Source organism: Lissotriton helveticus, chromosome 9 (genome assembly GCF_964261635.1).
Source record: "Lissotriton helveticus chromosome 9, aLisHel1.1, whole genome shotgun sequence".
In the NCBI taxonomy this organism is placed as follows: domain Eukaryota; kingdom Metazoa; phylum Chordata; class Amphibia; order Caudata; family Salamandridae; genus Lissotriton; species Lissotriton helveticus.
In genome coordinates this window covers 396,760,844-396,784,966 of record NC_136070.1, presented here as the reverse complement: position 1 = coordinate 396,784,966, position 24,123 = coordinate 396,760,844, and the positions used below count along the sequence as shown (strand labels likewise).

At 43.6% G+C, this 24,123-nt stretch overlaps 1 protein-coding gene across 1 annotated transcript in view; it reads right to left on the bottom strand.

Annotated features, from left to right (window-relative positions):
- The window catches only part of HHIPL1 (HHIP like 1), a 169,785-nt gene that overhangs the window by 61,930 nt on the left and 83,732 nt on the right, over nucleotides 1-24,123 (bottom strand). Inside the window, exon 7 of the mRNA XM_078660144.1 lies at nucleotides 4,888-4,969. Within this exon, the coding sequence (XP_078516270.1) occupies nucleotides 4,888-4,969 (82 nt within the window). The remainder of the gene's footprint in view (nucleotides 1-4,887; nucleotides 4,970-24,123) is intronic.

Here is a 24,123-nt window from a genome sequence, read left to right as displayed (position 1 = left end):
CAGCAAAGCAACAGGTCGGTCCAGCAGAGCAACAGCAGGACAATCTTCCTTCTTCAGTTTCAGCTTTCTCCTTGGCAGAGGTTCCTTCTTGATTTCCAGGATGATCTAATTTTCTGTTGTCAGGGGTCCTGTACTTATACCCCTAAAGTCTTTGTTCTCTTGGTGCATGTGGGCCCTGAGCCCGGTCTAAACCAGTTCTGGGTAGATCCTGAGCACTTTGTTTTGCTGGCTGCATCTTTCCTTTCAGAGTGAGGGGCAGGGTCCTCAGCCACCCAGCAGGGGGGTGGAGCCAGCATTGTGGAAGGCAGGCACAGCCCTATTCAGCCCAGGTGCTAACTCCTCCCACCACTCCAGTTGCAAATGCAGTCATTCAGCCTAGTGCTGACTCATCCAGCCTCCTGGGGAATTCCCCAGCCCCTGTCACTCTCAAACCAGACAGTCAATACACAAACAGGCCCAGGCACACAGAAGGGTCAGACAAGAGAATAGAAACTTTCTAAAAGTGCTGTTCTCAAACACAGGATTTAAAAACAACCTTTCCTAAAAGATGTGTTATTAAATTCTGAGTTCAGGGATACTCAATACTTATGTCCTATCTTGTTCCTATGGGAAGAGATGCTGTTAACCACTGTAGCCAGCATCCCCCATGTTAACCTATGGAGCAAGATAGCCTTACAGTAGTGAAAAACTAAAATGGCTGCCATTCACTACCAGAGCATGTCACCTGCACTAGTACATGCTCTACCTTTTACATACACTGCACCCTGCCCAGGGGGGTACCTTGGGCCTTCCCTAGGGGTGACTGATGTGCACAAAAAGGGAAGGGTTAGGCCTGGTCAGTGGGGACACTGACCAGGAGGACATGGCAGTTCTAAACTGCCCATAGGCACTGCAGTGGCAGGCCTGAGACACCATTTTAGAGCTACTCCTGTGGGTGGCACAATCAGTGCTGCAGGCCCACCAGTAGCATTTGTCATCACCAGCCCTGGCACACCCAGTGCACTTTACTAGGGACTTCATAGTGATACAAATATGCCAAACATGTATATTCAATCAGAATAATACTTTATACAGAGAGCATATGCACTTTAGCACTGATCAGCAGTGGTAAAGTGCGCAGAGTCCTATTGCCAACAGCCACAGGTCAGGAAAAATAAGGGAGGAAGAGGCAAAACGTTTGAGGATGACCCTGCAAGAAGGGCCAGTTCCAACACACACCCGAATTAATATATCAGAATTACAATCACACAAGGCAGTTTGACACACATCCATTTGAGTCATTATGTACTAGTAGAAGTGACAGTTCTAAAAACCATTTAACATCAACAACTTAAGGTAGGAACTGTGTGTATTGTTAACTTTCAGGCTTTCCTATAGCTTGAGCTTAATTTTTCAACATGGATTGTATAAAAATGAAAACAGAGTTAAATTTGGGGAACCTAGACAATATCGTATTTGGGATAATAATATCGATTGTGAGTTTCGCTACATTATGCAATTTTACAATGTCTGGTGAAAGGAAGTGCTTTCTTAATCCAGTCATATCTGCTCTTTCTACTTCTGGGCATCACATCTGGTGGTTTAGCATTAGATTTCAGCCTTTCTACTTTCAGGAGATATTCACCCACACATGTGAAGTTTGGGGGTACGTCTACACCCCTTTCATTTAATTTTAGACAATACTCTTTTTCTACTTAGCCCATTTTTGAGGTCAAGGAATCATTGTGAGTCCCGGGGCCTTACTAGGCTTTCAGGTCACTGCTAGTAAGCCCTTAGCTAACTGCATGGTCAGGTCTATAAATTTGGACATGGTTTTATTTCTTTTTAGCTTTAATCAGTAAGCCTAGCAGACCGATATCTGGTGTTTGGCCAAATCTGACTTACCAGTGACTTCTGATATGGTGTTCATTATCAAATTTGACTCTCACACTTCTAGGAGACTTTAGAAAGTCTGCCTACCATGCTTGAGGTGAACAGGTTATTGTTCTTGGGTTGATAGGTCCTTGAGTGGAGTCATTTGATCTCCATACTGTTCTTATGTGGACAAAGAAGGTTTTCTCTTGGTTGTTGGGAAGACCTGGATTTTTCCTTCCTTCCTAAATTTAAACTGATCATAGACGTTTCTTGTCTTTGCTGGGAGGACATTCCACAATTTTGCACTTAGTGCAGAGAATAATGCTCTACCAATACATTATTTCTTGCAACCCACAATGGTAAGTCTGGGTGCTAATCTCGAACAGAGGATTCTATTCTGATTATCCTTAGACCTTCATGTGGATAAAGAGTTTGGTTGCTTTTTAACATTCGTTGATGTGTCCTCACAATACCACTCTTTTTATAAATAACCATGCATTGCCTGCACTGCTTTCCAAAAGTGTTCACCTTTGACCTTCTTCCCTGACAATGAAATAAACAGATCGATCTTTTCCAAATCTTCACCCAGAAGGGAATAAAGTGAGAGCAAAAAGCACCCCAGGAAAATGTTGTAATAGCCCTGTATAGTTTCAAGTGGGCAAGCACCAAGAAGTTGTCAAAGCCTCTTCAAGGGTTTGTTGGGGATTCTTCCAATCCAGAATTTGTAAATAGGTTGGCTATAACATCATTGCTTTCACAGACAGTTCTGAAGAGACACATGTGAATAATTCGAATTCTTCAGGACATACCACCTAGGAGTATTATTTCTCTGCGGTAGCAATTCCTGTGTAAGTGTAAATAAAAATGATGTTCCGAACATTCCTCGGCTGACTGAGCCTTGAAATCAGCACACTGCCCTGCAGGCCACCAGAGTTCCATCTGCCCTCCATAGCCTCTTCAGCCCTACCCCTCGCCCAGTTGATCTACTTTCTTCTACAGTAGCGTGCAGCACTCTTGGCACTGCACTAAGTGTACACTGTCAGACCAAGAAGGACTGAAAACCGAGAGTAAAAGGGTGCAATTTATGGAGTTACCACCAGCTACAGTTTTCACGGAGCAATTTTTTCTTAATTACACCTCTGGTGGCAGCGACATACTGAACACTGTAATGATAACAGATCACCTAAAATGATCAAACCACTTTGGGCTCGATTCACATGCAGAAAAAATAGCATATGTGGTTTTTTTTTACATTTACTCACGTTTTTTCTATTTCCATAAAGGCCCTGAAATCTAGGAAGGTTATAAAATTCTGAACTAACATTTTTTCCCCCTCCCCTTTTCAGCAGTAGTGTAGCAAGGATGCCATGTGTCTTAATACTAGCAAGATAAATAGACCACCATCCATTGGTTTGATAGTAAAAACAGCTATAGGTATGTTGCATCCGGCCCCTCAGGCACTTGGGCCCAGGTGCCACTGCATCTGTTTCACTAATTATAGCTACGGCCCTGCCGAATCCCGCAATCTGGTCCATTTCTCATTCATGTTGAGCAGTCCTTCCCCATATAGCCCTAGAAAATACGCAGGTGCTTGTGGTATTTTCAGGTCTCTTGCATGTACTTTTCCTCTAGTCTTAATAATAATAATAATAATAATAATACAGCAGCTCATAAAGCGCGACAGCTACCCCCAACAGGGGTGCCCCGGCGCTAAGGCAACAGGTAAAAAAAAAAAAGAGAGCGGCGCCCAAGAAGAGAAATAACAGTGTAACAGCCCAGTTATTCACCCCCAAAGTCTAATATGGAAGTAACTGCAAGTGAACACTTATGGTGGAAAATAACAGTGATAATGTTTTTGGAATGACCAAATTGTTGGTGTTCCCAACATTCCAAATGGCCACGCCCCTGACATCTCCTGGCAGTATCCATTTTGCCACACATTACTGAATTTGTGAAAACAGAAATTTACCTTATTGTGGCTGGGACGGGGGGGGCGAGGTGGGTGAAAGAGGGGTGTTTCCATTCTCATAAGTGGAATTTGCAGTCAGAAAATGCCACAAATGCTTAAATCAGACTTTGGGAATTTGGATCCTCAATTCATTTTTTTTTTCCTACTATAAGAGGGATATATGTAAATTACAGTGTTGCCTTTAGATTTCAGAGTTTCAATCTCTGTCCTACAAAATACTTATTAAACTAAGCCAGTGGCAGATGATTAGGATAATATTTGACATTCTTGGTCAATTACGTAATAACAACCTCCAACTGCCTGAAATTATGACTTCAAATAACTTCAGTCACTAAAACAAAATCCCAGAAATCCGACATTACAATCTTTTCTCGGCCGTTTACACGGACGGTATCATTTACCTGGATACCTGCAAGAAACTGTGCAAAATCATGTATCAGAGATACTTACTATTTTTTCTCACGACCCTGTTCGCTCTTTTATCAGCCTCATCCTACATATGCCATTTTCCCCAATGAAGTTGTGAATAATTCATTCTCTCGTGTACTCAACCTCAATGTATGCTTTAATGTATCTTCCTTGTAAAAAAAATCAGTTGACATCGCAGATCTCTACATTGACATAATTTGATGACCTTTGAACTCTACAAAAATAAAAGTGTCATTCGCATCCGTTGCCATTTTTTGAGTACAATGTTTATCAGTATTCTGGCTAAAGAAAAAGCTCCTAGGACAATTATCTATATAATCTGCATTTTAAGATAATAAACACTTTTAACAACAATAGTAACTAAAGTTGTCCTTAGATTCGAGGGGGGATAATCAATCTAACCCTTGGACAAGCAAATACCAATGAGTTAAACTGTAACTTCTGTAACCTATGTGTTTATTGAGCGGTTCGCTGTGTTTTTAATGTCAGCCTTTCAGGGGGACAGACGTTAACGAATCAGCAGTGAGTGCACAAGGTTATCTTTGTTGAACAAGCACTGTAGCTCTACAGCAGAGCCATGCGAAAACCAGAGATGACAAGATTTTAAGATTGTACTGCAAATGCTGCTTTCATACCTCGAGGTGTCGACCATTTTATAAACTACTCCTGTGGGAGATGTAGCACTTGCTATGCCGGTGGACATAAAATACAGTTCCCCTGCAAGAAACAAAACAAAATGGGAGGGGATGAATAAACATTTTACACACTAGCCTTTTTTCAAGAATCGTTACACAAAAGCCTTTTATTATGTGCAGTTGCATGTCTGGGGATTTTACACTATTATCCAGATGATGTTCCAAGATATGACATTAGACTTTAAATTCCAGGATGTGATCTTATAACTTGTATCTTTCTATACATCATTTTGCCAACTGCTTCCCTCAAAATGTACCCCATAATTCTGTCACAAAAAGAAAAGTAGCAAATCAGAAAAAAGAAATACTTTTTTGAAATTCACTCAGACTCTTATCCCTATGATTAAGATTATGATGATGTCCTGGCTTTTATACAGTTGACAATTAGACTGATCCTGAGCAAACATATCTGACCAACTTATCTGTAAAGTTTCTAACTCAAGACAAGGGGCTAGGTTTAGAGTTGGGTGGGAATGGAAACTCCTCCAAATTCTGGAGGAAGTGCTAAATATGAACAAGATCTGTGGGTGAAATGTCCTCTGATATTATATCCTAGTTGAAGGCAAGCGTCTTGGTGCACTTGCCTCAAGATTTATCATTTAATCCACAAATAGGAGGATTTTCCATTTCCCCTCTATTCTCAATCATACCCAAATTGTCTTAGACTGTAAAAGTTTTGATGTAATCCTGCAAATACATATCATTAAATGCTCTTGCAGATTATTAGTCTACACTCAAGCTAATCAGTGACATTTAGAAAATCTCTGACTTTTAGTCTAATTTTGTGCAATAATAATATGTATGTTTCTATGTCAGGGCTTAGTGCACTGGTACTAGGGTCGGCACGCATCTTTACTCCCCTGTGAGCCTTTGGAATCTCGATTGAGAATTGTGACAGAATCCTCAAATGAGAACCTTTAAAAATCTAACTCAGTACTTTTTGAACACTGAAATAACCGCAGAAGTACAAGTGAAAAGAGGGATTAAAAGTTGTGGATATGAACAGAGAAATGAGCGGCATCCACATTGAGATCTGCCTTTTCGGTTACGTTATTATGAGGGTAGCTCTTCCCTAGTAAGCACAGCAGTGTTCAAGCATTAAATGAGTGGCTTTGCACACAAGAACAGGACTGGAGCACAGGGGCTCTGGCACCCGGAAGCAGCAATGGTACTGATCGGTATTAAATATGCAAAAGGAACAATTGATACACAGAATGCTGAACAATGCAAAAATTCACCCCCAGTCACAAAGATCTGAGTTTAATCCATTGTTCTTTTGCTCACCACGCCACCCCAATTTGGCCCCAGCCATATGCAAATCAGTCTTGACTCTGTGCCTCATGTGAACAGTCCGGGGCGGCTCCTCCAACATAATATGGTATTTTAAATACCGTTTTATGTTTCTGCTTCTCGAACTGCGAGAAAGCATAAGGGTATGCCTGGTTAGGGGCAGGTGGGGCGGTGAGGAGTGGCTTGCCCAATGCTGTGGACCCTGACTGTTTGGTCGGCCCTCTGGGGCCAACCAAACAAGTCATGCACACTCTGGATCACAGAAAAAATGGCCTCCCCATGGGCGCCCAGCTGGGCGCGGTCCTCACCTATCACAACACTGCCAGTGAAGCAATGTGATTAGCTTTGGGGAGGGGAGGGGGCTGCCTTCTTCCTGTTCCTGCCGGAGGCAGGAGAGCAGCAGGAAAACTCGAAACCCGGCCAGGAGCGGAGACGGCACGGGACCAGGTAAGGTACGTTTTTTTTATCACCCCCGCAACCCCTTCCACCAACCGCCCCCACCCGCGAGTCATGCCGGCCGCAACTGGTCCTCCCTGGACCGGAAACAAGCACCCTGGGACCAATTTCGGGCATCACCCCTCATCAGCCAGGCTACCTTAAATCCAGTGGCGCAGTGAGCAAAGGACCACGACTGGGCATACTCTTCCCACTTAGGGCGACAAATGCAAAAGGAACAATTGATGGACGGAATGCTGAACAATGCAAACATTCACCCCTGTCACAAAGTTCTGAGTTTAATTCATTGTCTTTTGCTCACCACACCATCCCAGTCTGGACCCAGCCATATGCAAATCAGTCTTGACCCTGTGCCTCATGGGAACAGTCTAACCTGAACTGCCAAGCCAAGTCTTCCCTGGACCGGAAACAAGCATCCTGGGACTGGCTTCGGGGCATCACCCCTCATCAGCCAGGCTAGCTTGAATCCAGTGGCTCAGTGAGCATGGGACCCACATCTGGGCACACCCTTCCCACTTAGGGTGACAAATGCAAAAGGCACAATTGATGAACGAAATGCTGAATGTTTGATTTGGTCTACATTCCATTATGTGTCTTTAGCTTTCTCGCCTTAAGTGCACCAGATATTAAGGAGTTCAGGTACCCCAGGCCAGAAATATTCTGCAGGCCCCTCCTCAGAATAACTTTAATTAATTGTATTACTCATTTTCTCCTAGAAGCGCCATGGTGCCACATAATATTGAATTATGTGTTTAAAGTTGGATAGAGAAATAGACATAAGTACAAAAGAGTAAAAGTTCAGTTTCTCAGGGGCCACATAGAAGGTGGGGGGCTGCACAATTACCCACTCTGCCCAGCCTTAAAATGTCTCTGTCTCAAGTAAGTCCCAGAGTTCAAACCACTAGAACATGCAATGATGTTCTGAAGACACGTCATTCTCCTTATGAACACCACTTTAAGCCCTGCCAAGTGCCACGCTTCTCGCATTAGTCTAACGCATATTAGCAATATATGCACATCCCGCAAGGATTGGACACTATCACGCATATGCATGGCAGTTAGCAGGGTTAACCTGAGCAAACAAAACTCTCTAACCAAAGTCCTTTCTTCCTCCGCCGATGCCAATGACAGGCCGAGGTCATTTGGTTACACCTGGGATGAATGAGACGGACTCTCGGTCCCACTGGAGAGCACTGTTCCCCTGGAAAATGGGCTAGTGACCATCCCTGAGCTTGTAATAAAGTAATTTGTTATTTATTGGCACCCACCTGCGCTGCGCAGGCTCCCTGCTGCTTTCTGGCAACAGTGGCGCTGATGCTCCTGAAGCAAGAAAGGGTGAGGAGAGCTAAGTAACACCCTCCATTCTCCCACCCAACTCTGTCCTGTCCCAGCAGCAGGCTGATAGTGTCTCCCCAGGCTTCTAGACTACAAATGTTGAAGTCCTGTCCTGGGTGACTAAATGCTTCTTTTTGGTGATTTATAGCTGGCTATTTTGAGCTCCAAGTCAAACCCCCTCTTCCCTGTGAAATTACTGTACAGGAAGATAGGACACCACATGTCACCTGTAAAACTCAAGGAGAGTACTTTTTAAAGAGTAAGGGAGGTGAAGGTTAAGGGAGCGGATAACAGAATAATCCAGATGAGCCTGAGTTTGCAAGTGCGCACCATAATGTAATGAATTATCAAGTATAGAGGAGGCAGGAATGGTATTTAAGTGAAGATTTATTCATAAATATAGAAGCATCAGGGAAACAGATCCGGATACAACCAAAGCTTGAACGAACTGTCTATCGCAACAGCTATTCCTCAACGGCCCGACCCAAGTGGAGAATGGAACACACGGATCGTGCCCTTAAGGAACAGCCTTCAAAGAACAGCAAGTGTACATTTGTATTAGACACGCGATAGATAAACGCGCGTGCAAACATTGCGCGTGTAACAAGTACAAGATAAACATGACATGAATCCATTCCAATTCCGACAGGAATTTAAAAGAACATAATATTTATGAGAAAAATGGCTGATTTCTAACATTTTTATTTTGCTTTCCTAGTAAAGAAAAGTGTCACTCGAAGTGTCACACAATAGATTGAAATGTCGCATAAGCCTACAGAAAACCTGGAAATGTCCCTCATAAACAAACTGGAAACTTGGCAGTTATGCACTTTAACATTTCAAAATTTTAAAACCACAAACAGGATAGCGGACAGCTCAATCTTTGCAGGGAAATGTATCCAGTGACAAACAGACTCAGAAAACAAAGCTTTGTAATAGATCCCCCTGGGTGACGGCAAAACTGCTGAAGAGCAGCACACTTATATTACACTGAGCAGAAGCAAACGCTCAGGATTGACAAAGTAGTGGATGCTGTTGCATAGCAACAATGCAAACATTTTGGTAATGGGTGAAGGATCAGAAAATCCCAAGCCAGGAAAGGCGGGGTCCATTTTGAATCTGTGTTCATTTAAAGAGCATTCACGATTGTCCTGGCACAGATGTCCAAACCGGATATGTTGCTCTGATTTCCACAGGCAATACTAAATTCATTATTTTAAAACAGTTTCCAGATATGAGAATACAATTCATTCATGGAAGCATATTTAAAATGCCAGGCGTGTCCGTTATCTTTGCGGTACTGGTGAAGTGTTCACGGTACTCTTCGAGGCGCAGAGCCAATAATGGAGGAGCCTGGCTGGATTTGAGTTGGTCATATTCTCCCCCTGGGTACTCCAGGAAGTTGGTGCAGGCCGACGGCAGGAAGGGAGTTGATTAGCTGGGCCTGGGGTACGAGTGTGGGTTTAAGGAGAATTGGTGCACCAGGGAGGGCTTCCTCTTTCTTTCCTTCCCCTGCGTGCCCACTGAGGTTTTGATGCTTCTCTACTCACTATCCCTCTGTTTTGGGGAATAACCCCCGTCTATTTTGGGGGCTAATTGTGGTGGAACAAGGGGTACATTTTCTATTCCATGTATGGCTGGCTTTGGTAGGAATATCTTTGATGCCATGGATGGAGCAACCCAGACTTTTGAGAGAGAAGGCGGGGTGGCGGTATCTGGGGCAAATAGTGGAGTGATAACTAGGCTTTGGATGGGCCGGCCAGCTCTGCTGGGGGAAGGGGGTGTTTGAGGGTTGAGAAGGGGATAGTATTGAGCCATGATGCTCTAAAAAGTGAGGCAGGCGAAGCCCCAGTGGGAAAGTTAGGTTCACGCTGAAAGAATTTTAGTGATGGTGACTGTATTAATGAAACTTGGTTCCTTTAGTTCTTCGGCATTTTGTTTCGGGTCTTTTTACACACTATGAGAGACTGTTGTACTCACGCCATGCTATCCTATAAAGGGTGGGAAGTCAGTTTGTTGATGCAGATCTCAAGACCACTATAGGTAGAACAAGCATGTAATGATGTATCAGTGATATGTGGGAACAAAGTGCATGGGTGTTAAAAATATCAACTACCTAAAGCAATGCTTTCAGGTAGACGCAAACATGATAGGGCAAAAATGGATGACACCCAGAGAATGCAAGATACACCCGAAGGTGTTACAGCTACCATGCTTCAGAGGCCGTTGTGAGTGCCTCCGAATTCCCGTAGGGGTCAGCCACAGAGGTGCTACATTAGGAATTACAAGTTCCAAGACGTTACCACAGACCTGCCATGTTTTCAACAGATCCCGGGGCTGGCAAAAGCTGACATAATCTCTGGGGGAAACTGTTGGGAAAATGAGAATAAGGATTAGTGGCAGAATCTGGCTCCGAAATATAGATCCCCTTGTAATTCCTCATTGCTCAGGCAATTCTCAAGGTTCAACCTGCAATTCCACACCCCTGGACTCGGAGTTAAAGATCCCCAGTATTTTTACAGGCAGCAGTACATTTTAACACCTGAATCTTAGCACTCATAATGATGAATCAGACGTGGTACCAATAGCACTGTTGGTCACTGTAATTTAACAGAAGTGATAAGTTGCATGATGTCACAGATCGGTCATTCAGTGTCATGATCAGATGTGAAATATCAAGGGGCATTTATTCGTTTGCTGGGCTACGCCCAGAATACTCTAGCACCAGTGTTGAATTCAGCATCATCAGACTTTGCCCTTGTACAAAAAATACCCACAAACAGTGGAGGTAATGAAGAATGAATGAAATTCATAACTGCCCTGCGTTGTTTTTAAATGGGTGGAAAAACAGCACAGTGTGGGTTCTTGCGTTGTATACCTGCTGGCTAAAACACCTGCAGTATAAATGTAATTAAGATAGATCAAACAGAAAAACAGTTGAGATAGGATAATCATCCACTGGTCAAGATCACCACCACCTTACGCATTCAGGGTCCAGGCTGCTTCAGAGACACCCCAATTCCTTGTAGATACTTCCCAGGATTCCTGAGGCATAAAAAGCCACCAGGTGGTTCAGGTGCTTACCACTAGACAGTAGAAACTAATTGAGACCAGAAAGAAAACAAAGCACTCAAAGAGCAAGTGATGCAAGTTGCATGCCCATCTTAATATAATTGGTGCTAGAAGCCGTATCGCATCATTGTACAAGTGGCTTATTCTTTCCAAAGATATATACACAATTGCACCTGGTAGAAATGCAATAGAGAGCAGAAGATATCTTGCACTGAGACTTTCGGGGGAAGGGTCTATTTATTTACTGATGCAGTATTGGACAAATCCTTTCCATTTTGTTGCATAACAGACACGCTAATTGGCTTGCCCACTTTGCACAGAATTAGCATGTACTCCTCTGGGACTTAAATTCTAGATTCTCAAATACTAAATCGCTAGGTTGAGCTGCTTAGTTTAGGGGTGTCTGAGATGACCTTGATGATGAATGAGAAGGTCCGGCCAGCACAATGCTGTTTGCTACATAGGCGGCCTACGAGTCTAAGGGTCTTTCTGGCAGGACCATGGTCTGCGACGGGTGGGCCAAATACGGGATGGAGGCCGGCTGAAGTAGTTCCCAGCCCTCTGTGAAGAATTTGGGCTCAGAGACTTGGACTACTGGTGGTAACCTACTCCCCTCCCACATTATGTTATGCAACTACACCCTAACATAGAGAACACAGAGAAAAATGGAACAAAGTTATTACTAGATAGATAGAGAGTACCCAGATGGGAGGGATACATAGGTAATGGTTCTCCAAGCTGATTTTATTGTTCTGTATTGTAACTGATAAACAAAGGCTGCAAAATAAAAAAATATTGGCCTGAGTGGAAGTTTTGTATGCAGGCTGTCCGAAATATTCATTAGAACTGAGTACCAGCATTGCCTAACATAGGTTAGGACCACTTAGTATAAGTGCCATTGGCACTTACCTCATTTTACCTATGGAATGAGAGGGAGAGGTGGAAAAGCATACGCAACTATCCTGGACCAGATCATCCATACTGTATTGCTCATGGACTGTGGGTGTGGGGAACCTAGAGGTAAAGCTCCTGTCAGGCGCTGACTCTACGCGCCTACAAGGATTACTAAGAACAAGAGACTACATCTCCCAGAATTCCTGCTGGGGCATGGGAGGAGCAAAAGTTATATTACCCATCAGGCGCAAGAAGGAAGTGCGTGTAATTCTATTTGTTTAGGCGAGAGACTGCTCGTCTTCTGGATACCGTCCTTCTGGTCTCCCTTCTGTTCCAGTGTTGTTGCCTGGGAGCTTGTGTTCGCTTTCATTGCCTGTTTTGAGTTCTCTTTCCGTCGTGCTGAAGTAGCGCTTCTGCATCGGAAGATAACGAGTCTATGGTGAGCTCCGTGCAGAACTGGAGCCGCTCTGTGTTGGGATGTTGTCTCCGTCGAGCTGAAGAAAGCGCTGGCCACGGAGACTCTTTTGGTTGCTGCATGACAGATTTATGAGCCTCGCACTGGAGGAGCACTGCTCATTTTCAATTATCTTTCCCCGCCGCGCTGAAGGAAGCGCCGGTGAAGGGGAATAGTGCCCGAGTGCACAGAAGATTTCGGAGCGTCGCGCTAGAGGGAGAAAAGCTCCGCTCATACTTTTCAACGTGCTGAAGGAAGAGCTTTGTGAATCATTTTATTCGAGTTGACTAGATTGAGAGACACAACCAGAGTGAGGACTGCGCTGAGATAAGCGCTGGAGTGTCTAGGGAAGAGGAGGCTGCCCTTAGTACTTCTGGAGACTATGTGACTCTCCATTCCTTTGCCTCGTGGTTATCCAAAACACTCAAATAATTTTCCTTCTCAAAAACCATTTTTGATTTCTTATTCTATTTTGACATTTCCATCTACACCTGGGGATTATCTCGAATTATATTCTATTCACAGTCTTTTGTTACTTCGGTAATACAGTTGATGAAGAAGGTTGCTGATTGTGGAGGAGAGATAGCTATGAGCCTGATCATTTGAATTCTTGGGTATGTATGGACTGGTAATCAGAGGATAGTTGTATGATAGCAGGTGTGATCGGATGATTAATGTTCTTACCTTCTTGTTGTAGGAATACAACTGACTTCACGGAGAGAAGTATCTCTAGTGGAAACTGTTGATATCTATGTTGGAGTACAGATATTTTCCCATCTAGCCCACAGGTATTAGTCAGATATAGTGAGAATTATATGAGAGTAGCATGGATTTTGCGTTGTATTAACCATGTACTCTTTTGTTGCAGGTATCCCTCTCCCCGCTGTTCCTTTCCTAATACCATCCGTCACCTGATTGCCTTACTACTCTGTGTTACATTGTCCAGAGTTGGGGACATCAGGAGGTGGACCCCTTTGTGCATCATCCGGAATCCAAGGAGAGTACGTGAATCTTACAGCTTCAACAATTTGAGTATTCAAATGTAGTGAACACGTTCTTGGCCATGGTACCACACCAATGGAAGTACCTGTGAAGGTCCTGTGGGCTGAGTTCCAATTTGCAGACATGTTGGTGAGATCTGCTTAGCAGTTGCAAATGCTCCACTAACAGATGAATTTTATTGTGAATAGCCCACTGCCAAACTTCCAGGGCAAGCACAGACATCTGGGGAAACTGATGCCCCGTTTCTGGATTTAGTATATGGTCATCATGTTGTCCATCTTTCTGAGGAATGTTTTGCCCTAAATGAGCTTGAGGAAAGCTGTTAGTGCTGGATGGATGGACAAGGCCTCCAGATAGTTGATATGACACTCCTGATATTGTGAGGTCCAACTTCCCTGGTTTGGTGGCGGTATAGTGCCCATCCAGTGTGTGAGGTGTCCATGGTAACGATGACCTGTGGAAAAGGGTGGAGGAAAGTTCTGCCGAGCAACAGGTTGTTGCTGTTCCACTATAGGAAAGTGCACTGAGTTTTTGCCTTTATCAACGCTACATCGTCCCATTGTGATGACAACCTCACAAGGCAATCTTGAAGTGAGCACATGTGCAGTATGGTGTGCAGCACTATGACACTGTAAGAAGCCATTATCCCTATCAAGCTCATACTCCAAATGGTAAGTAGACCCCCTGTCTGAAAACAAGGCTGCAGCTTTAGGAATGTGTTATACCTGCTGCCCAGCCAGTGTGACTGTGGTGTGGAATGTTGGTGTGAGAGATGGCAGTGGAATGTTGGATGAGTGAGGATGTCAGTTGGAGGATGGGCTGAGCAGCAGGATGGCTGCTCCTGGTGGGGCTCTCTTCTTACCATCTTACTGAACACATCTACTTAACCAAACAACATGGAACTGGACCTGCTTCTTTCTACTACATATTTTTGCGACGATTTTGAGAAAAACCTACGTGTTCTTTAAGATTAACTGTACCTGAAGCTATTGAAAGACCTGAGGTCAATGTACTTGAACTGTACCGGCTACTAAGGAAACTTGAGGTAAAGAAGCTTGAAACTTGAAAGAAAAGAACGCCCTCGCTAGCTCCAACAGTATCCTTTACCACTTAGACAGCCTGCCTAGGGCGTTCAACTTTTCCTTACATCTATGCATGAGAACATTAATTGAGCGATAACCAGTGTGCTTTGAAGACTTTCAAACCTTCCGACAACCCACTGCAGGGGTGTGAATTTGTCATCAACAGAGACTGGCCATGTATTTAAGCAGCTTCATCTGCAGAGACTGGCACTGTATATGAGCATGCTTCATCTACTGAGGCTGTCAGTGTGTTCTAACAGGCACTACAGAAATTGTGTGACTTTTCTTTGCAGTGAGCACTTCGTGAATTTGGGCTTGGGAAAGTGCTTTGGCTGAGCGAGTGACAGCATCCAGCGGCACCATAAACTTTATTTTTTGCATCGGATACCGTTTGGGACCGCTGCATTTTGCTTTGGTGAGTGTCCCTGTTGGAGTTATGGAGGAGGTGTGGGCCGTTTGCCATTGTTACGCACGGCATTTGAATGGGCCGTGAGCGCACACCTTACCATTCTTGTTGTGTTGCGTGAAGCATCTTTGAGCCCTTTGAGCGCGAGCTGTCTCGCGACCTTGTTCTGTCCCGTGACGTTGCTGGGAGTGCGCACTTATCCATTTCCTGCACGAGCCGTTGTCTCTGAGCTATCTGTCTAAGAAAGCACAAGCTCATGGTGAGAGGAGCTACAACCCTATTATGTGCAGCATCATCAGTACGCTCTCACTTGCCAAAACAAGCTCTATCTACCACTGAAACTTAAGCACAATTCCCATTCGGGAGGCTATTTTGAATTCTTCCCAACTTTAGGCTGTATTACAACATTGTTTGTGGCCATTTTACCTTGGTGGAAGCACCTTTACATCTAATCTATCCTTGTTTGTTCTGCTGGTCACTTGTTTGCCTTGGTGACTCGCACACCTATTTGAAAGCAGCGTTGAAGACTATTTTACTTTAAATGTACCAGCCCCTCTGTATCTCATACTGTATGCTTTGTTGGGAGATACACTGCAACTGACTTGAAACATGGGTACATTGCCCTGCTTTTGCGCAGATCGCTATACTATTGGTAGACTGAAGTGTTGTGCCTTTAATAGCTACTCCTCTACAAATGGGAGTATCGTTGTTGCCTGTAGTTGAAGGACCATTCATTCTACCGCAGTGTCAGTGTCATGAGCCCAATAATGGACTACTACTGTAACTTAAGGTGAAATGTGATGTTAAAGAACACTTTTGACTCCAAATGCAGCATATGTCAAATATTCACGAAGGGTCTCGGGTGATAGTTCGCTCACCGTAATGTTTCACATGTTCTTTCTCAGTGTTGCCATTTATTTTAATTTTTTTTCAATATCTTGCTTTGTCCTGCTGTTATGGTGATTATTTTAATGTTGTCTTTTCAATCCTTAATTGTTGGTTTTTGGGTTTACCCCTGTTTTTTTCTCCTTGCAAATTTTTCTGATATTTTCAGAGTGCCTGGTGTATGTACATGGTGTTTGGACGCTTGTCTTTTACAGCCATGGTGTTCCGATTTTGTTAGGGGTATTCCACCCTCTATTTATTGTGGTTGTGTGAGTGAGATTTTATTCCACCCTAAGGGTGAAGGGCAGTATTTTTGTCCTTTTACTGGTGTTTGGAATTTGGAATTGTTTTTCCACCCTACCTACGGGGTGAGGGTGAAGGGCTGGGTTGAAGCCAAATGATGTTCGTGAGGTTTTGTTTCTAACCTTAATTTGTTAGGGTTAAGGGTTGTGTTAGCCCTCTGATTTTCGCTTGGAGAGTTTTTGATTATGCTTGGTGTGGAGCCTTATTCCACACTCACCACCCTTACTTCAGGTTTGGGTGAAGGGCTGATTTGAAACCAGATGTTTGAAAAGTGAGTGTTTTTGCTAGGGATTACTGTTTTCTCTTTCTACTTGACTGGTAGAGTTGTGCACTTTTACATGTTCCATGTGGAGCATCTTTCCACACGTACCACCCTAACTTTGGGTTTGGGTGTAGGGCAATTGTTATGCCGTTTGTTTGGTGTGGAGTTGTGTTCCACACGTACCACCCTTACTATGGGTAAAGGTTGAGGGCAGCATTTATGCCGTGTGTTTGGTGTGGAATGATTTTCCACATTTTCTATTTTTTTTTTAATTGCTCTTTTTTTGCATGGTTCCCTACCCTTTGTACCACTTTCTTGGCGGATACAGCTTTCCTGACCGTAAGAGGAGAGAACCTACGAGGAGCCTGTGAGGAACTTTAACCGGACTTGCACTACCGGGGAGAGATTGACTTTGTGCCTTTTTCTTGACCAGAGGGTGTGGGACTGCGAGTCCCAGCGGGCTGAGCGCAAACACCATCAGGCGCACCTGTGACTCTTCCCGCCCTCCTCCTCCCCTGCACCTTATTACAGCTCGCAGTCCCCGCTTCGCGGGAGCCGCTCGCAGCCGTTTTGTGGCGGATACAGCTTTCCTGACCGTAAGAGGAGAGAACCTACGAGGAGCCTGTGAGGAACTTTAACCGGACTTGCACTACCGGGGAGAGATTGACTTTGTGCCTTTTTCTTGACCAGAGGGTGCCGGACTGCGAATCCCAGCGGGCTGAGCGCAAACACCATCAGGCGCACCTGCAACTCTTCCCGCCCTCCTCCTCCCCTGCACCTTATTACGGCTCGCGGCCCCCGCTTCGCGGTAGCCGCTCGCAGCAGCCGTTTTGTGGCGGATACAGCTTTCCTGACCGTAAGAGGAGAGAACCTACGAGGAGCCTTTGAGGTACTTTAACCGGACTTGCACTACCGGGGAGAGATTGACTTTGTGCCTTTTTCTTGACCAGAGGGTGCGGGACTGCGAGTCCCAGCGGGCTGAGCGCAAACACCATCAGGCGCACCTGCGACTCTTCCCGCCCTCCTCCTCCCTTGTATTTAGGCACGTCTATAGCCGCGCGGGCGTGCGCCGGGCGAAGCCCGGGCAAAGGGCCGGCCCTCTTAGGCCCTCAGAGGCCGAAAGAGCCCGGTCCGGGCCCCCCCTCTTAGATGTGTAATCCTAGGGGAGGTATGAACGGCTTTTAGATTGCGCTTATGTCTCTCAGCCGCTTGTCTAGCTTAACGCTTTGATAAGATATTTTTTTTTTCTTTTTTAACAATTGGACCTGGTGGACTGTGAGCTTTTAGTTAGGTCTGTATTTATATGACTGCTATTGTGTGATCTTAATTTATAGCGCTAAGCTGATATAATGTCCTTTCCTGTCCCAATTATAACGCCTTTAGTGGGTGGAGGAGAAAAACAAGGGACTTTAGATAATTATTTTATCAGGGCGACCAGAGGTACGGACAGGGATATTACCCTCGCTGAACGACGGGCAGAGAGACGTCGATCTGTTGAGCTAATTAAGAACAAACGTTCCTCTTTGGGCCAGCTACAGTTAGCCTTGTCTCCGCTCCCTAGTATTTACTGCGAAATAAGGGATGCTGAAGATTCGGTCGAAAACAGCATTCCTTTACTCTTACAAGATATTACCTCCCCTCCTGTTACAAATAATGATTTGCTCATAAATCTTTCTGTATCTACAGGCAATATGACGCAAGAGGCAGAAGTTTTGGTAGCTTCACCATCTCCAGTGGTCGAGTCTACTAACAATCGCAACAAACCCCCCAAAAAACTACGCTCGCAAGGCCCTCCCCCGAAAAGAAGGAAAAAGGGGGGTAGTAGATTACAGGTAAACAAAACCAGTCGTATAGATTGTGGCAAATCTATGAGCCCCGTCTTGGTTGCACCTACTTCACCCATACTACCTATTGAATCTCCCTTCCCCTTACTAGATCCAACTGGTATTGCTTTATTGGGAAGTATTGAAAAATTAGTCAGGTCTCTCACATTGCCTTTGGTAGAGAGACTACAAAAAATAGGGCAACAATTGGGTAATTTAGAACAGGCAATTAAGGAAATTAAAGAAGGATCTAGGAGTGTTTCAGTTACCCCATTACTGACTACAACGACTGTATCGCCCCCAATTGTTATCGATAAAACGGTGAATAAAACTATTAACCAGACAAATGTGCAAAATCCAAAACCAATGTCCTCCAAAACATCGAGGCTAAAGTGGAAAAACAGCGATAAGCTGGTACAGGAGGTTTAAAAGTCTAACACCCCGGGTAATCCCCACAAAACCCCCGGTAAGGTAGCTCCAGTGAAGCCACCCGCTTCTAAGAGGCACAATGTGGATTTACCTCCAGAAGCAGTTCCACTAGTGGTGGTGCTCACTGGAGTTCCGGTTCTGGAGGATGGGAATGAGAGTAAAAACGAAAACCAAACCCAGCTAAAAAACAAAGTTATATTTTGGCTTAAGAAAAATCGTCCCCTTCCCCCTAATGTGAATGGTGGAATTTTATACGTTAGGCGCCTTCCCTGGTTAGGCCCAAGCATAAAGAACATCACAGGGGATGTCATTATAATAAATTTTAGAGACACAAGGGCAGTTAGTTATATTTTAGATTGGTTTCCTCCCTCTGGTAGTAATCTAATTACTCCTCGTGATTTGACTTATTTCTACCCCAGAAATGTGATAAACCCCACAAATCCCAGGCCGCAGGTCCACTATCAGGATGATATCATCAGACCCCTACTACATCGTGAGGCCATCTATCCTATGCCCCAACTGGACTTACGAGCGGACTATTCTAGGCCTTTATCCCAATATCAGGATGCTTTCACTAGGTCTCAACCCACACAGCAGGAAGTTTATCGTAGAACTACACCCTGTTATCAGAACAATTATACTAACCCTCCAGGTAATTATTATCCCTCACTCTGGAGTAATTTCTCTATTCAGGAGGGCAGTTCCATTCACCAACCGATAGCAAGACCATTCCCTATTCCCACTCAAAATCGTTTTAACATCCTGTCAGGTTTAGATGACATTGAATGACTTTCATTTATTCCATCTCTTGAGGATAATCCTGATTTGCTCCACCCAATCAAATTAGGACCACCCCAAGAGGTACCTATATTTGAGGATCACTGTGGCAGTTTTTTCCCCACTAGTGATTGCCCAATTAAGGATATAGATATTACTGTTTTGACTGAAGGGCTGAAGAACTCAACACAGGATGCCTCCTTACTATTGCAGGGGCGCAATATGGATACTCCAACCCCACCTACTACCCTGATTCTTTCTATCCTATTTTGGAATATTGCGGGTTTGCGTTCTAAATTCGACCAACCTAACTGGCTAGAAACAATTAGAAAACATAACATAGTATGTTGCCAGGAAACATGGTCAGTAACCGCAATTCACCTCCAGGGGTATAGATTGTTCCAGTCAAGCGCATGTCCTTCTCTTGCTGGTAGACCAAAGGGAGGCTTATCAGTTTATGTATCCAATACCCTTACATTTGAGAAAATGGTAGAAATTTCTACTGATGAGAATTATCAGTTAATTAAACTCTCAGTAAATCAAGGGCATACATATTTTCTGGTAAATTTCTATAACAATCTATCACCACCTGATTTTGAGAAAGTCCCTAATAGGATAATTACTGTTCTAAACGAGATGTCCTCCTCTTGCCTTTAATTTAATTTGGGGCGGCGATTTCAATATTGCTTTATGTAAAGACTATACTAACTCGAACTGTGGAGTTGTAGATGAGGATGGGAGCCCCATAACGCATTTCGCACACTCCAGTGCTGGGAATATTCTAAGTGAAAAGCTTTTTACCCTAGGACTGGGGTTTGCGAATGAATTAGTTGAACCCCAAATTGATTTCTCCCCTACCTTTCATGGCAGGGGTTGTAACACTATAATTGATTTTATTTTGATCTCTAACCATATGAAGGACGAACTGATTACATTTAACACTGGCAATGACATTAGTAATGACCATTTTTCTAACAATGTCGCTATTTCAGTACCAACAGGACGTGATCTAACAGGTAACCCTGGGTTGTTAAACCAAAGAGCCCTGTCTTTAGACAAAATTAACGGCTACTCGGTAAAATGGGCCAGAGTAGACCCGGATGTAATCACAGCTAATGTCGTTACCAAAGCCCTTCCTATGTTAGATATATGCCTAAATTTGCACTCCACTGTCGATGATATTTTAACTAGTTTTATTAATATTGCTAAAGTAATTAGAAAAGAGCTGCTCCGCAAGCAAAAGCAGACTGGTTCTCAGGAAAAAGGGTGGTTCAATTCTGAATGTCGCAAAGCCCTTTCGAACTTAAAAAGGGCTCTGCACAAATCCGAGAGGGATCAGCCTGAAGTTAGGAAGCTGAGACAGCTTTATAATTTGGCGAAAATCGAATGCAGGAAGGAAAGGAAAAAAGATCTGTGGGCAAAGCTACACGAGAGCTGCAACAGAAAGGATAGCAAAATGTTCTGGAAAGTGGTCAACTCACCTTTCTTGAATGATGCGAACACTGGTCCTAGTATAGAGGTAGCAATTAATGCACATGGATGGGTTTCTTACTTTTCTAAAATATTTCTAGCAGAAGTTGTTAACCCAAGTGCAAGTACAAATATATCTCCATACCCTATTGATTTTACCTTTAGCCTCGAGGAAGTAACTGAAGCTCTGACATCCTCGATGTCTGGTAAAGCCCCGGGGCCGGACGGCGTACCGTTAGGTATTTATACGCATACCCAAGAACTCTGGACACCAGTATTAACCAGAGTAATTGAAGCAGCACTAAAAGGGGGTCTCGTAAAATCTTGGTCAACTTCTATCCTGCTTCCCATTTTTAAGAAGGGTGATCGTAACAATCCGGCTTGCTACAGGCCCATTTCCCTCCTGGATTCTCTTTGTAAAGTTGCAGGTCGTTTGATCCTAGATAGACTACGGATCTGGTCAGAGGATAACAACATTTTGACAGACCTGCAATATGGTTTCCGGGAGGGGCTGGGTACTGTAGAGCAGGCTCTGAACCTCTCCCTTCTACTTGGGAAGTATGCTCAGGCCAAGAAAGGTAATCTTCATCTGATCTATGTGGACTTGACCGCAGCCTTTGACTGTGTTTCACATTCAAGGCTGTGGTCAATCCTAAAAGAACTAGGTGTAGACCTCCCGATAGTATCCTTCTTACGCGAGTTGTACCAGGGAGCAACGGCCAGGGTCAGATTCGGGGTGAATGGGGAGCTTACCCCCCCTTTACAGTTACAAAGGGGGGTCAGACAGGGATGTGTCCTGGCTCCCTTCTTATTTAACCTTTATACAAATGGGCTTGAGAATGCCATGTTAGAGGGGAGTCAGGATTTACCTGCTATCACCCGTCGTCCTATTCCTGCGTTACTTTACGCGGACGACGCGGTGATCATGGCGCGAACCCCAGTTCAACTTCAAATACAGTTAAATTCCTACTGTAACTTTATGGCCTCTTTGGATCTAAAGGTTAATATTAAAAAAACATTTGTTATGCACTTTGGGAAAAAAATAGTCAAGAAAAAAGCGATATTTATTAAAGACTCTAAGTTGGAATGTACCTAGACATACCCCTACTTAGGCATTTTATTTGATAGTGTTTCTTCCTGGAAACCGGCCATCGCTAGCAGGCACCTTCTATTTTTAAGAGCAACATCCGCCCTAATTGCTTTTTCAAGCAAAGTAGGGAAGCCTCCCCCAAAAGAACTTATGCAAATATACTATGCGAAGTGTCATAGCGTAGCTGTCTATGGCGCTGGGGTGTGGGGCTACGTACCAGTGGACATCTTGCAGAGGGTGGAGAATACTTTGATCTGTTATCTGTTGGCCGTTTCACAGCGTTCTCCAACGTTTGCATGTCATATTGAATTGGGAATGGATTATATAGCCGATTACATAAAAATTCAGCCAATCTTAATGTGGCACCGTATTTGGACAACAGAACAATGTAGTTTAACTTGTGCGTTAATTTTAGACTGTTTGGGGCTAGATAATTGGTCAAATATTCCGTGGCTGTTCTTTGTACATGATTTTCTTAGGGATCTGAATCTTTCTTTATATTTTAATGAACCTACGCTATTAAATACTATTACAAGAAAGACCCTGAGAATAACATGTTTGTCACATTTAAGAGAGCTATGCATAGCCCAAGAAATTAATAAAGTCTAAAATCGACACATTTTAAATATCCAATGTATTCAGGGCATTCAACCGTATCTAACTTATTGTCTGACCAACTATGAAAAATATATGTTGACACGGTTTAGATTTAAGACATTCTTTCGTCTGATTACATTTCCAAGGAGACAAGATTGGTCCTCCTCAATCACCCGGTGCCCTTGCGATGGTATTTCTGAACAGTCTAATATTCATGTAGTACTGTTCTGTAAGCTTTACGACCTACCACGCAAACGCTGGATAATTCCATTACTGTTGTCCCAGGGCCTGAGAAGATGCCGTCCCGCCCTTCTGGCATTACAATATTTAGAAACAGTATCAAATGCCAAAAGTATAGCTATGTTCCTTAAAAACTGCTTAAAAATTCGTCGTTTCCTTGATTAACTAATATTGTATTATAATATTTTTGCTGGAATCCGAACCATCTATAACTTCTATATTTGTTATCATATAATCAGTTGGGCGTATTCAAACGTTTTTTCAATCGTAGTTATAAAAGACTTTATTTGGTAAACATATACAAACTGTTTAATATTATTTTTAGTCTATTTTTATGATTGTATAATGAAATTGTTTATTATGTATGTCGCTTTTATGATTTTATCTTGTTTTAAAATCGAATAAAGCTCTTTACTACTACTACTACTACACTTTCTTATTGGCATTGCCAGCCAGCTTGTTTTTTGTATTTGGGTTTAGTCTGTGTTTTCTGGTGTGGTAGTGTGTGCGTTTTCTTAATTTGGTTACAAAAGGGAGATGTGTGTATATTCCTTTTATTATCTTTATTTTATCAATTGTTGTACACATGCATGAAATGTCTCCATCTATTATCTTCATGCTCTCACATCAGCACTTTGCTACAGTGATTATTTGCATGCTTTTGTTCTGTCATCGTGGTGCCAGTAATAGTTTTAATTTTATCCTTTGCATGCACTATTTTTAATGTTATCCTTTCTAGGGTTCCTTTGTCATTTGTATAAAGAAAAGAGATGCGTTATACCTGCTGCTCAGCCAGTGTGACTGTGGTGTGGAATGTTGGTGTGAGAGATGGCAGTGGAATGTTGGATGAGTATGGGTGTCAGTTGGTGGATGGGCTGAGCAGCAGGATGGCTGTTCCTGGTGTGGCTCTCTTCTTACCATCTTACTGCATAAATCTACTTAACCAAGCAACATGGAACTGGGCCTGCTTCTTTCTACCACAGAATGCCATCACCCTCTCTTAGTTGGTGTATGTTTTCCCAGTGATGGAGGTTAGGGATCCTAGGAAGGGATGGATCTGTTGGGGTTGGAGGTGCGTTTTTCAGTGTTCACGTGAATTCTAACTTGTGGTATGAGGACACCACTGATTGAGTCTGTGCTAAGCATTGTTGTCTGCGGTTGCTCGTGATCTGGAAAGATGTGAATGTAATTTTTGCACAGATAGGCGGCCACCACCCCGAGACAATTTGTGAACACACTTGGGTCAGTAGTGCATTGAGTCCATGCATTCCTTCCATTTGGGCTGAAAAGAAAAATTGCCTCAAACCTT